Source organism: Silurus aristotelis (assembly GCF_946808225.1).
Source record: "Silurus aristotelis genome assembly, chromosome: 16".
NCBI classification, from domain to species: domain Eukaryota; kingdom Metazoa; phylum Chordata; class Actinopteri; order Siluriformes; family Siluridae; genus Silurus; species Silurus aristotelis.
The window spans coordinates 134,501-147,000 of NC_139589.1; the positions used below are offsets into that span (position 1 = coordinate 134,501).

Below are 12,500 nucleotides of genomic sequence, written 5' to 3' on the forward strand. Positions count from 1 at the left end.
CACACACACACACACACTCTAACACACACACACACACACACACTCTCTCTAACACACACACACACACACACACACTCTCTAACACACACACTCTCTAACACACACACACACACACACACACTCTCTAACACACACACTCTCTCTAACACACACACACACTCTCTCTAACACACACACACACACTCTCTCTAACACACACACACACACACACACTCTCTCTAACACACACACACACACACACTCTCTCTAACACACACACACACACACACACACTCTCTCTAACACACACACACACACACACACACACTCTAACACACACACACACACACACACTCTCTCTAACACACACACACACACACACACACTCTCTAACACACACACTCTCTAACACACACACACACACACACACTCTCTCTAACACACACACACACTCTCTCTAACACACACACACACTCTCTCTAACACACACACACACTCTCTCTAACACACACACACACTCTCTCTAACACACACACACACTCTCTCTAACACACACACACACTCTCTCTAACACACACACACACTCTCTCTAACACACACACACACTCTCTCTAACACACACACACACACTCTCTAACACACACACACACTCTCTCTAACACACACACACACACTCTCTCTAACACACACACACACACTCTCTCTAACACACACACACACACTCTCTCTAACACACACACACACTCTCTCTAACACACACACACACTCTCTCTAACACACACACACACACACTCTCCCTAACACTCACACACACTCTCCCCAACACTCACACACACTCTCTCCAACACTCACACACACTCTCTCCAACACTCACACACACACTCTCCAACACTCACACACACACTCTCCAACACTCACACACACACTCTCCAACACTCACACACACTCTCCAACACTCACACACACTCTCCAACACTCACACACACTCTCCAACACACACACACTCTCCAACACACACTCTCTCTAACACACACTCTCTCTAACACACACTCTCTCTAACACACACTCTCTCTAACACACACTCTCTCTAACACACACTCTCTCTCTCTCTCTCTAACAGTAAAAAACACACACACACACACACACACACACACACACACACACACACACACACACAGCTCTGAATAAAGCAACAGTCCTCATAAAGGCCAAATTTAGTTTAGCAAAGTTAGCATCAGGCTAGTGTACAGTCCCTGAGGCAGTGGTGATCAGGGTTTGAGGTGATAAACATATTGTTGCGTTTACATTAAAATGATCTCAAAGCAAGTGAGAGAGAAGTTCACATGCTAACAGATTAGCAAGCTAATCCGTGCTAGCATGTGCTAGAGAGAGCTAGCATGTCTCCCGCAGCTCCGTCACTCACATCGGCTCCAGGAGTTTAGCGAGCCACGACTTCAGCGCGTCCACGTTCTCTATCATCATCGTGCTGGAGCTCACTCACACCTGCGGGGACTAAACCGAGAGTTCCTGCTGTGCGGCCGCGGATCTGCTCTTCATCATCAGTACACTACTGCTGGAGCTCAGGTTCAGGCCTCAGACAGACGCGCTTTCCTCACGGCACCGCGGGCTGCTTTACGGTCAAACACCAACCCTAGCACCGCTGCCATGCTAACAGGCTAACATCCCTGACACCGCACACAGCCAATCAGCGCGCACGGAAACGCCCCCATACGCACTAACAGCCGACGTACTGACGTCACATGCAGTTTAGTATTGGAGCGTCCAAATCTCAGAGTTGTACTGCGCATGCGTGTAATTTCACGACATTAGAGCACATTTTGTGACATTTTCATAAAAGTACTATTTATAATTCTATAATATAACATCTATAATTCTATAATATAACATATATAACTGCTAGAAAAAGCATCACCCCAGTTACTAAATCTATTTCTTTATGTTTTTACATTTAATACCACAATTGTTGTTTTATGTTGCTATATTAAAGAGTGAATGCTACCCACTTTGAATAAAACATTTTAAATAATATTTCATATTTTGCTATGGAGGACAGAAAAGGACTTGATAAATACACAAATAAACAAACACATTAATAAACGTGGAAATTTCCGAAATAAATACAAGTATTTAGCCCAAATAAAGTAAATGCACAATTAAATTAAAGGGATTCATAGAATGATGCTCTTTGTTATTGACCAAAATTAGGCAAACATTTTTTAAGAAAGCAAGTTTCACCAGAACCATTATAATAATAAAAACAATTTTTTTTTTGTAAACTATAAAAAGCCGGTAGAATTATAATGTTTAATAATGTGATTAATTTTACTGTAACTATTTTATAAAAATAAATCTGTATTCATAAAACTGAGTTATTTATTTATTTATATTGAACAGTAAACTCTGGAATTAACTGCTTTCAGACACTAGATGGCGATAAAGAAGCTAAAGAAGATCCTCTCCACACGGAGCTCCTCAGAAAAGATCTGCATTTAATGACCTTACAAACGTGAGCTGATATTTTTTGGTAATTTTATATTTAATGCAAGATAATTTTTCTTCTTCCTCTTTTTTTTCTATTTTATTCTACTTATTCTAAACTTCACTGTTCTTTTCTAACACTTGTTTCATATTTATTAGAAATGAGCTGAAAATCTACTGAACAAATGTATATACTTCATTTCTCTACTATTTACATGTGAATATCTGTTAAGTGATGAGATTCGGTTGGTTGGTTGGTGTGATGTGAGAGAGATTCGGTTGGTTGGTTGGTTGGTTGGTGTGATGTGAGAGAGATTCGGTTGGTTGGTTGGTTGGTTGGTTGGTGTGATGTGAGAGAGATTCGGTTGGTTGGTTGGTTGGTTGGTGTGATGTGAGAGAGATTCGGTTGGTTGGTTGGTTGGTTGGTGTGATGTGAGAGAGATTCGGTTGGTTGGTTGGTTGGTGTGATGTGAGAGAGATTCGGTTGGTTGGTTGGTTGGTTGGTTGGTTGGTTGGTGTGATGTGAGAGAGATTCGGTTGGTTGGTTGGTTGGTTGGTTGGTTGGTTGGTGTGATGTGAGAGAGATTCGGTTGGTTGGTTGGTTGGTTGGTTGGTTGGTTGGTGTGATGTGAGAGAGATTCGGTTGGTTGGTTGGTTGGTTGGTGTGATGTGAGAGAGATTCGGTTGGTTGGTTGGTTGGTTGGTGTGATGTGAGAGAGATTCGGTTGGTTGGTTGGTTGGTGTGATGTGAGAGAGATTCGGTTGGTTGGTTGGTTGGTTGGTTGGTTGGTTGGTGTGATGTGAGAGAGATTCGGTTGGTTGGTTGGTTGGTTGGTTGGTGTGATGTGAGAGAGATTCGGTTGGTTGGTTGGTTGGTTGGTTGGTGTGATGTGAGAGAGATTCGGTTGGTTGGTTGGTTGGTTGGTGTGATGTGAGAGAGATTCGGTTGGTTGGTTGGTTGGTTGGTTGGTGTGATGTGGGAGAGATTCGGTTGGTTGGTTGGTTGGTTGGTGTGATGTGAGAGAGATTCGGTTGGTTGAGAGATCCTGGGGTTTCCACAGGTTTATAGTTAGGATACATTTTTGAGTTTCTGTCTGTAACTAAAGATGGATGTTTTTTATTTTCTTCACTAGCAGACCAAAAAAGTCCAGAATGATGCTCAAGTAAAGAACCTTAAACTAGTGAAGAAAACACAGAGGAACAAAGTGGTGATGAAGAATAAGAATACACTGAATGTGTAATGATCCACTCTCAGATAGTTCATACATCATCATCATCATCATTTGAAAATAAAAGTTTAATTAGTTTTATTACTCCAGGTCTAAACAGCTTATGCCTGAGGAGCATCATGTGGATCAGCCAGAGCAGGTGGATCATGTGGATCAGACTGAGGTGTCAACATCAGCAGACACTGGAACATCTCATCCTAAAGAGCAGCCTGCAGTCCAAGAACAACAGGTTACTGAAGTTTATTAAAGAGAAGTGATCAGACCTGTGATCAGACAGCATTGTGAGGTAGAGAAAATTCTCCTCACAGCTACAGAGTTTCCAGTTCAGTTCTGAGGAGTATCTCAGGGACCTCATGAGTGTCTTCGGTAAAGGTTAAGCATCTTCTTGTTATTGTCAGGTCTTGAATGTGTGTTTCCTGCAGATCCCAGAAGAGTTTGATGTTGATCATGAGCATGTTGGTGACTGTTTGATGAGTCCGGAGTACGCTAAAGATATTTTTGATTACCTCTGATACAGAGAGGTGAGAATCTCCCATTATTTACTTTTGTCTCAAGTTTGTACAAAAAAATAAAAAATAAAATAAAAAAATACACAGACACTAATTTTACCAAACTGAAGTGTGTGTGTAATAAGTATATAAGGTGTGTGTAATGGATGTGTTACGGGTATATAAGGTGTGTGTAATGGATGTGTTACCGTGTATATAAGGTGTGTGTAATGGATGTGTAACAGGTATATAAGGTGTGTGTAATGGATGTGTAACAGGTATATAAGGTGTGTGTAATGGATGTGTAACGGGTATATAAGGTGTGTGTAATGGATGTGTTACGGGTATATAAGGTGTGTGTAACGGGTATATAGGGTGTGTGTAATGGATGTGTTATGGGTATATAAGTTGTGTGTAACGGGTATATAAGGTGTTTGTAATGTATGTGTTACGGGTATATAAGGTGTGTGTAATGGATGTGTTACGGGTATATAAGGTGTGTGTAATGGATGTGTTACGGGTATATAAGGTGTGTGTAATGGATGTGTTACGGGTATATAAGGTGTGTGTAATGGATGTGTTATGGGTATATAAGGTGTGTGTAATGGATGTGTTACCGTGTATATAAGGTGTGTGTAACGGGTATATAAGGTGTGTGTAATGGATGTGTTACGGGTATATAAGGTGTGTGTAATGGATGTGTTACGGGTATATAAGGTGTGTGTAATGGATGTGTTACCGTGTATATAAGGTGTGTGTAACGGGTATATAAGGTGTGTGTAATGGATGTGTTACGGGTATATAAGGTGTGTGTAATGGATGTATTACCGTGTATATAAGGTGTGTGTAACGGGTATATAAGGTGTGTGTAATGGATGTGTTACGGGTATATAAGGTGTGTGTAATGGATGTGTTACGGGTATATAAGGTGTGTGTAATGGATGTGTTACGGGTATATAAGGTGTGTGTAATGGATGTGTTACCGTGTATATAAGGTGTGTGTAACGGGTATATAAGGTGTGTGTAACGGGTATATATGGTGTGTGTAATGGATGTGTTACGGGTATATAAGGTGTGTGTAATGGATGTATTACCGTGTATATAAGGTGTGTGTAACGGGTATATAAGGTGTGTGTAATGGATGTGTTACGGGTATATAAGGTGTGTGTAATGGATGTGTTACGGGTATATAAGGTGTGTGTAATGGATGTGTTACGGGTATATAAGGTGTGTGTAATGGATGTGTTACCGTGTATATAAGGTGTGTGTAACGGGTATATAAGGTGTGTGTAATGGATGTGTTACCGTGTATATAAGGTGTGTGTAACGGGTATATAAGGTGTGTGTAATGGATGTGTTACGGGTATATAAGGTGTGTGTAACGGGTATATAAGGTGTGTGTAATGGATGTGTTACAGGTATATAAGGTGTGTGTAACGGGTATATAAGGTGTGTGTAATGGATGTGTTACCGTGTATATAAGGTGTGTGTAACGGGTATATAAGGTGTGTGTAACGGGTATATAAGGTGTGTGTAATGGATGTGTTACGGGTATATAAGGTGTGTGTAATGGATGTGTTACCGTGTATATAAGGCGTGTGTTACCGTGTATATGAGGTGTGTGTAACGGGTATATAAGGTGTGTGTAATGGATGTGTTACCGTGTATATAAGGTGTGTGTAACGGGTATATAAGGTGTGTGTAACGGGTATATAAGGTGTGTGTAACGGGTATATAAGATGTGTGTGTAATGGATGTGTTACAGGTATATAACGTGTTTGTAACGGGTATATAAGGTGTGTGTAATGGATGTGTTACGGGTATATAAGGTGTGTGTAATGGATGTGTTACCGTGTATATAAGGTGTGTGTAACGGGTATATAAGGTGTGTGTAACGGGTATATAAGATGTGTGTGTAATGGATGTGTTACAGGTATATAAGGTGTGTGTAACGGGTATATAAGGTGTGTGTAATGGATGTGTTACCGTGTATATAAGGTGTGTGTAACGGGTATATAAGGTGTGTGTAATGGATGTGTTACGGGTATATAAGGTGTGTGTAACGGGTATATAACCCGTGTAAAAAGTTGGGACAAGGCCATGTTCACCACTGTGTGGCGTCCTCTCTTCCCTTTATAACAGTCTGCAAACATCTGGGGACTGAGAAGACAAGTTGCTCAAGTTTAGGAATAGGAATGTTGTCCCATTCTTGTCTAATACAGGCTTCTAGTTGCTCAACTGTCTCAGGTCTTCTTTGTCGCATTTTCCTCTTTATGATGTGCCAATATGTTTTCTATTGGTGAAAGATCTGGACTGCAGACTGCCGTTTCAGTACCCGGATTCTTCTTCTACGCAGCATGATGTTGTATTTGATGCAGCATTGTCAAGTTGGAAAATGCAAGTTCTTCCCTGAAAGAGACGACATCTGGATGGGAGCATATGTTGTTCTAGAACTTGGATTTACCTTTCAGCATTGATGATGCCTTTCCAGATGTGTAAGCTGCCCATGCCACACGCACTCATGCAACCCCATACCATCAGAGATGCAGGCTTCTGACATGGCGTCCCAGTTTTAAAAAAAAACCTTCTAATTTTGATTCGTCTGACCACAGAACAGTTTTCCACTTTGCCACAGTCCATTTCAAATGAGCCGTGGCCCTGAGAAAACACCTGAGCTTCTGGATCATGTTTAGATACGGCTTCTTTTTTGACCTATAGAGTTTTAGCCGGCCACGGCGAATGGCGCGGTGGATTGTGTTCACCCACAATGTTTTCTGGAAGTATTCCTGAGCCCATGTTGTGATTTCCATTACAGTAGCATTCCTGAATGTGATGCAGTGGCGTCTAAGGGCCCGAAGATCACAGCATCCAGTATGGTTTTTCGGCCTTCACCCTTACGCACAGAGATCGTTCCAGATTCTCTGAATCTTTGGATGAAATGATGCACTGTAGATGTGTGTGCACAATGTGTGTGTGTGTGTTAACCCACACACAGGAGAACTTTGAGCTGAACCATGAGACTCTGTACCAGGCTGTGAAGGTGACTGATCATTACCTGTCTGTCACAGAGGTGATGAGAGAATCCCTGCAGCTGATAGGCTCCACCGCAATGCTCCTCGCTGCCAAGTTTGAAGTGAGACTCCACCCAGTGACCTGCATGTCCCCACACACACACACACACACACACACACACACACACACACACACACACTACAGACCCTCAGGTCCGTTATGTTCTCAGGTGTGTTAGATGTAAATGTTGAGAATCTGATGCACTTCACTGCATGCCTGTATGCTGATGGTTGATGTTTGCAGGAACGTTCTCCTCCCACCATCAATGATTTCCTGTACATCTGTGACGACGCCTACCAGAGACAGGAGTTCCTTGTTATTGACATTAACATCCCTGTGCCTTACAGATTCCTCAGACGATACGTGAAGGTTTGAGCATCTTTTAATTCTGAACTGATTCCTGCAGCAGCCGTGAGTTCAGACACTGTGTACAAGCTGTTAGATTCCTTCTCTTCATTCTTAGTTCAGAGTAAACTTTCCTGAGACAGACCTGATCACATCTCACTCACGTCATACTCATGCTTCTGCACAGCTCTGAATAACTAACCAACACTAACTCTGAATTAAACCCGCAGGTAGCTCATGCTAGCATGGAGACGTTAACTTTAGCACGTTACGTGTGTGAACTGAGCCTGATGGAACTGGAGCTGGTTCCTGAGAGAGCTTCACACTTAGCGTCCGCCTGCCTCCTCCTCGCCCTCATCACCACCCGGCTGGGAGGATGGGTGAGAACCACACCTTCTTCACACACGTGTGGATTTAAATACACATGGAACTGAACAGGGAACATGATTTTAATGCTCATGTTTAACTACACAAACGTGTTCACCAGATGGTGAAACACCGGCGTGAACACTCGCAGAACATCATGAACACTGTGTTCTCACTAAACTTGAGTCTCAGATCTGATACTGGTGAACGATCCTGACGATCCCCTCAGATATTTAATGATCAGTCATGATGATGGCAGATGGAGAGGTGGAGCTCTGCAGTGTGTTTTATGTTGCTGTGTGTGTTGTACATTTCTACTGAATATAAACTGCTGCTCTGTGAGTCAAGTTTCAGTATTTAGACCCCAGTGTAGTGTGGAATGATGAATGTTCTCCAGATGTTCTTCCTTACACACACTCACTCCCACCGTGTCTGGCGTGCAGACGGTGGCGCTGCAGTACCACAGCGGATACACACTCAGGGAACTCGGGCCGCTGGTGAGGAAGCTGTATGCCATGCTGGCCAGTCCTGCAGATGAGAACCTCAGAGCTGTGGAGAACAAATACTCTCACAAGTAGGTGGTGTAATCATCAGTGTTCAGATGAGATCCTGGTCTGAGGATCTGATGGTGAAGGTCTAATCTCTACTGTACCTTTTGCAGAGTTTTCTATGAAGTTGCTAAAATGTCGCTGGTGCACATTGAGACGTTGGAAGAAGCTCTGTGTGACGTGAACCTCATGCCGTGATGAAGGAAACAAACAGATTTAAAATCTGTTCTGCTGTAAATATTATTTATTTGTAAATGTGTAATTGTTGTAGTTTTGTACTTTTGACTCCAAAAGATGGAAATTTCTATCATGTTTGTATTTTTAATGAATCAGAAACGAAGCCTTGTCATCAGATTAGTGAGTAAATAAAGACCTGAACATCTCACAGTGGACATCACAGCTCCAGCTTCTATTCTGAGTGTAGCGTCTCCATGTGTTCCTGTGTGGGTTTGACCCCAGTTCTCCGGTTTCCTCCACAACAGTGTGTGGACTTTTACCTGGAGTGAGCAGGAACAAGAGCGTACTGAATCTGTAAAAGTGCATTCAGAAAAGCTTCAGTTGATGAAGACATCAGACTTTCTATTATTGATCTTTTCACTCTCCACCCATTCCATAACCCCCCCAGTCTTAATTCTTTTATTCAGAGTAAATGTTCCCTCCAGCGGTAGAGCTGGACGTCTCCCTCTGTCCCGGGGTGTTCTGGTGTCATGGTGGGAGATGAGTGTAGACGTGAACACGCCTTTTACACGTCTCTCTCTCTCTCTCTCTCTCTCTCTCTCTCTCTCTCTCTCTCTCATGACCAAGACCCTGATATTTAATTCACTGTCTTTATCAGACAATCGCTTCACGATTTCATCTAAAAATAAACTCAGATCTTACAGAGAGAAAATCTTTATATTGTACACAAATTTCAATCTCGTTAATGAAAAACTGGAAAATCTTTATTCTCATGAGTTCATGGCGTTTCTGTAAAATCCACTGAAATCTCTACAGACACATGAAACAGGACTTGGTGCTGCCTTTAACAACAATAACCAACAATTACATCATTTATAATATAATGATGATGTTAAATCCTGGAATAAGGAAGAAATTAAACAGAAAAAATGTTGTTTTTTTTGCTAAATTAACAACAGTTACAAACAAGTGTTTATATATAAAAATAATCATCAAATGGAAAAGAACATCAGTGGTTCTGAACTGGTTCTGAAATTCAGGTCTGTCTCAGTAAGATCTGGATGATTTGTTAGATTGATAAGAACAGGACCAGTAGTGAGCGTGTGGATCATCTGTTTGATACGAGTTGTTTTGGGGTTATTAGATCTTTTGTTCATAAAATGTGATTATAGAAATAATATATTACTCCATGAACCTGTTAGAAACCTGCTGAGATCTTCTGTGAGTAAGCTTTATTTCCAGAGGTGTACATAAACATCTGGAAATGTGAGAACATGATTTCTGATTATGAGGAATGTATCTGGTGGAGGTTAACGAGTTCATTCTCAGTTAGAATTCGACTCAATGTGAATGTGAAGGTTTTAGATGTTCAGGACCAACGCTGACTTTGTGCAACACATGATAATAAAATAAAACTTCAGAGGGCATTAAAACTGCATCAACTATTTACACAGAAATCATAAAAATGCATTCAGCTTCATTTACACACCATTCAGAGGCATAAACTCGATTATTTGATTCAGTAAAATGATTCATTAATTCGGTGAGTGAACTTCTACAGCTCCATTAGTTCCTCACTCAGGATGGAACTCTAACGCACGAGCTCCAGCTGGTTTGAGCTGAAAGGCAAAACTCCACTGACGTAGTAAGCAATGGCTAGTGAGAGCAGAGCGATGAACAGAAGGAGCAGCAGAACCCTCCAGAAGCCCAGATCCTCTACAAACTCCTGCCACGTGGTGCGGAAGCTGGAGAACACACCGTCAGTGCGGTGGAGGTGAGGGTTGAGGAGCGAATGACTCTCCATGGCACTGTACAAAAGGAACAAGGAGGTTTGGCTGTAGAAGAGAGAAGTTTGTACATCAGTGTAATGTATAGAACTGAGATCATGTGACGGCTCAGCGGGTTTTTTTCACTGACACTGAAAAAAGCTTGAACAAAATTATATTTGAAAAAAAGTTCAAACTGCAACAAAGAAATAATTTTTCTGAAGAACAACATGCAGAAGAGAGTGAGAAACACAAGAGATGGACATTAGATCAGTGGAAAACTGTCCATTGCTCCGAAGAGTCCAGATTTGAGATGTTTGGTTCTCAGATGTTAGATGTACAGAGGATGAATGGAAAGTTCCTGAATGTGTGGGTTCCCAATGAGAAGCATGAAGAAGATGGTGTGATGGTGTGGAGGTGCTTTGCTGAGGATACTGTTGGTGATTTAGTCCAAATTGAGGACACACTTAACCAGCATGGGTACTACAGCATTCTGCACTGACATGCAGACATCACATCTGCTTTACACTTCATTCGGCCATCATTTGTTTTCCAACAGGACAAAACCTCCAAACACAAGTTCTGTAGGAGTTATTTATTTCAGAAGATGAGTGATGGAGTGCTGCCTCAGATCACTTGGCATCCACAATCACCACATCTAAATCCAGGTGAGATGGTTTGTGTGAGTTGGACCAACAAGTGCAGCCAACAAAAACTCAACACCTCTGAGAACTCCTCAAGATTGTTGGAAACCCATTCCAGGTGACGACCTCACGAGACAATCGTTTGCCAAGATATCATTAAATCTAAATGGAGCTATTTTGAGAAATGAAAATATAAACCATATTCTGGGTGTAACATGTTTTTGTTTCTGACATAATTCCATACGTGTTCTTTCATAATTCAGTGTCTTCAGTATTAATGTACAATTCTGAAAATAATACATACATATAGATAAAATGTGCCAATAAAGATGGAGCACTTTGTAATCTCATAGTCATCTCACAGACACTCTGTGTAATCCCACTGCAATCTCACAGAAACTCACTGTAATATCATTGTAATCTCACAGAAACTCACTGTAATATCATTGTAATCTCACAGAAACTCACTGCTATCTCACAAAAACTCACTGTAATCTCAAAGACACTCACTGTTATCTCACATAATCTCACTGTAATCTCACAAACTAACGGTAATCTCACAGAAACCCACTATAATTTCAAAGACACACACTGTAATCTCACAGTAAATTTACTGTAATCTCACAGTAAACTCACTATAATTTAATTGAAATCTCACATTAAACTCACTGTAATCTCATCGAAATCACACTAATCTCACTGTAACCTCCCTGTAATCTTACTGTAATCTCACTATAATTTCTTTGAAACCTCACTAATCTCATGGAAATCTTACTATAACCTCACTGTGATCTCATTATAATATCACTGTAACCTCACCTCTCATTATCTGCTATGTGCATCTTCTCCAGGCTGGAATGGGAGCTGCGGTTGAACCCCTTCACCTCCTGCTCCTCCAGTCCTTCCAGCAGACGGAGAGCATCTCTGTTCACTCCACGCCTCTTAGCCAGGACCAGAGGAGTCGCTCCATTGTGATTACTGTAGAAACAAACACACAAAGGAACTTCATCTCAATGGAAACTTTAAAAACATCAAACATGAGGCTCCACCCACCAGCCAGCTCTGCCCTATCCCATGACAGCTACTAGGTCGGGAAGGCGGAGCAATGCTGAGATACACGAAGACAGAAATCCACACGTGTTGCTTTGCAGAATGACATACACACATTCGGAGGAGAGCTCAATCCACCATCTTCTGATTTCTCTTCACTCATAACTGACCTTTTACCACAATACATGATTTTATCAGCTGGAACTGAGGGACTGAGAGAAAATAAACAAGGGTCAGGGTCAGGAAGAGGGATGGAGGAGATCATTCGACTCTTCAGGAACATTAGATCATTTGTCCAGTCACAGACTGATGTTGGTGTTCTGAGACTAAACCACAA

The 12,500-nt window shown here is 41.6% G+C and overlaps 2 protein-coding genes across 3 annotated transcripts in view; one reads left to right on the plus strand and one right to left on the minus strand.

The window, feature by feature from the left end:
• LOC310738843 (G2/mitotic-specific cyclin-B3-like) overlaps window positions 1-8,918 on the plus strand; it is a gene marked incomplete at its 5' end in the record, with an annotated part of 44,936 nt that extends 36,018 nt beyond the window's left edge. Inside the window, 9 exons of the mRNA XM_083564276.1 lie at window positions 2,449-2,506; window positions 3,615-3,715; window positions 3,798-3,936; window positions 4,130-4,216; window positions 7,191-7,328; window positions 7,511-7,636; window positions 7,843-7,992; window positions 8,422-8,552; window positions 8,640-8,918. Of these exons, the coding sequence (XP_083420402.1) occupies window positions 2,449-2,506; window positions 3,615-3,715; window positions 3,798-3,936; window positions 4,130-4,216; window positions 7,191-7,328; window positions 7,511-7,636; window positions 7,843-7,992; window positions 8,422-8,552; window positions 8,640-8,724 (1,015 nt within the window). The 3' untranslated portion in view covers window positions 8,725-8,918. The remainder of the gene's footprint in view (window positions 1-2,448; window positions 2,507-3,614; window positions 3,716-3,797; window positions 3,937-4,129; window positions 4,217-7,190; window positions 7,329-7,510; window positions 7,637-7,842; window positions 7,993-8,421; window positions 8,553-8,639) is intronic.
• A 527-nt stretch (window positions 8,919-9,445) lies between these two features.
• Window positions 9,446-12,500, minus strand: part of ankrd46a (ankyrin repeat domain 46a) — a 3,861-nt gene continuing 806 nt past the window's right edge. Inside the window, exons 3-4 of one of the 2 annotated variants that reach the window (XM_083564455.1) lie at window positions 11,933-12,091; window positions 9,446-10,511 (exon numbers count right to left, since the gene is read on the minus strand). In XM_083564455.1, coding sequence (XP_083420581.1) covers window positions 10,295-10,511; window positions 11,933-12,091 — 376 coding nt within the window. In that variant the 3' untranslated portion in view covers window positions 9,446-10,294. Of the gene's footprint in view, window positions 10,539-11,932; window positions 12,092-12,500 lie in introns of both variants that reach the window. The other variant, XM_083564454.1, reaches the window with a different exon arrangement.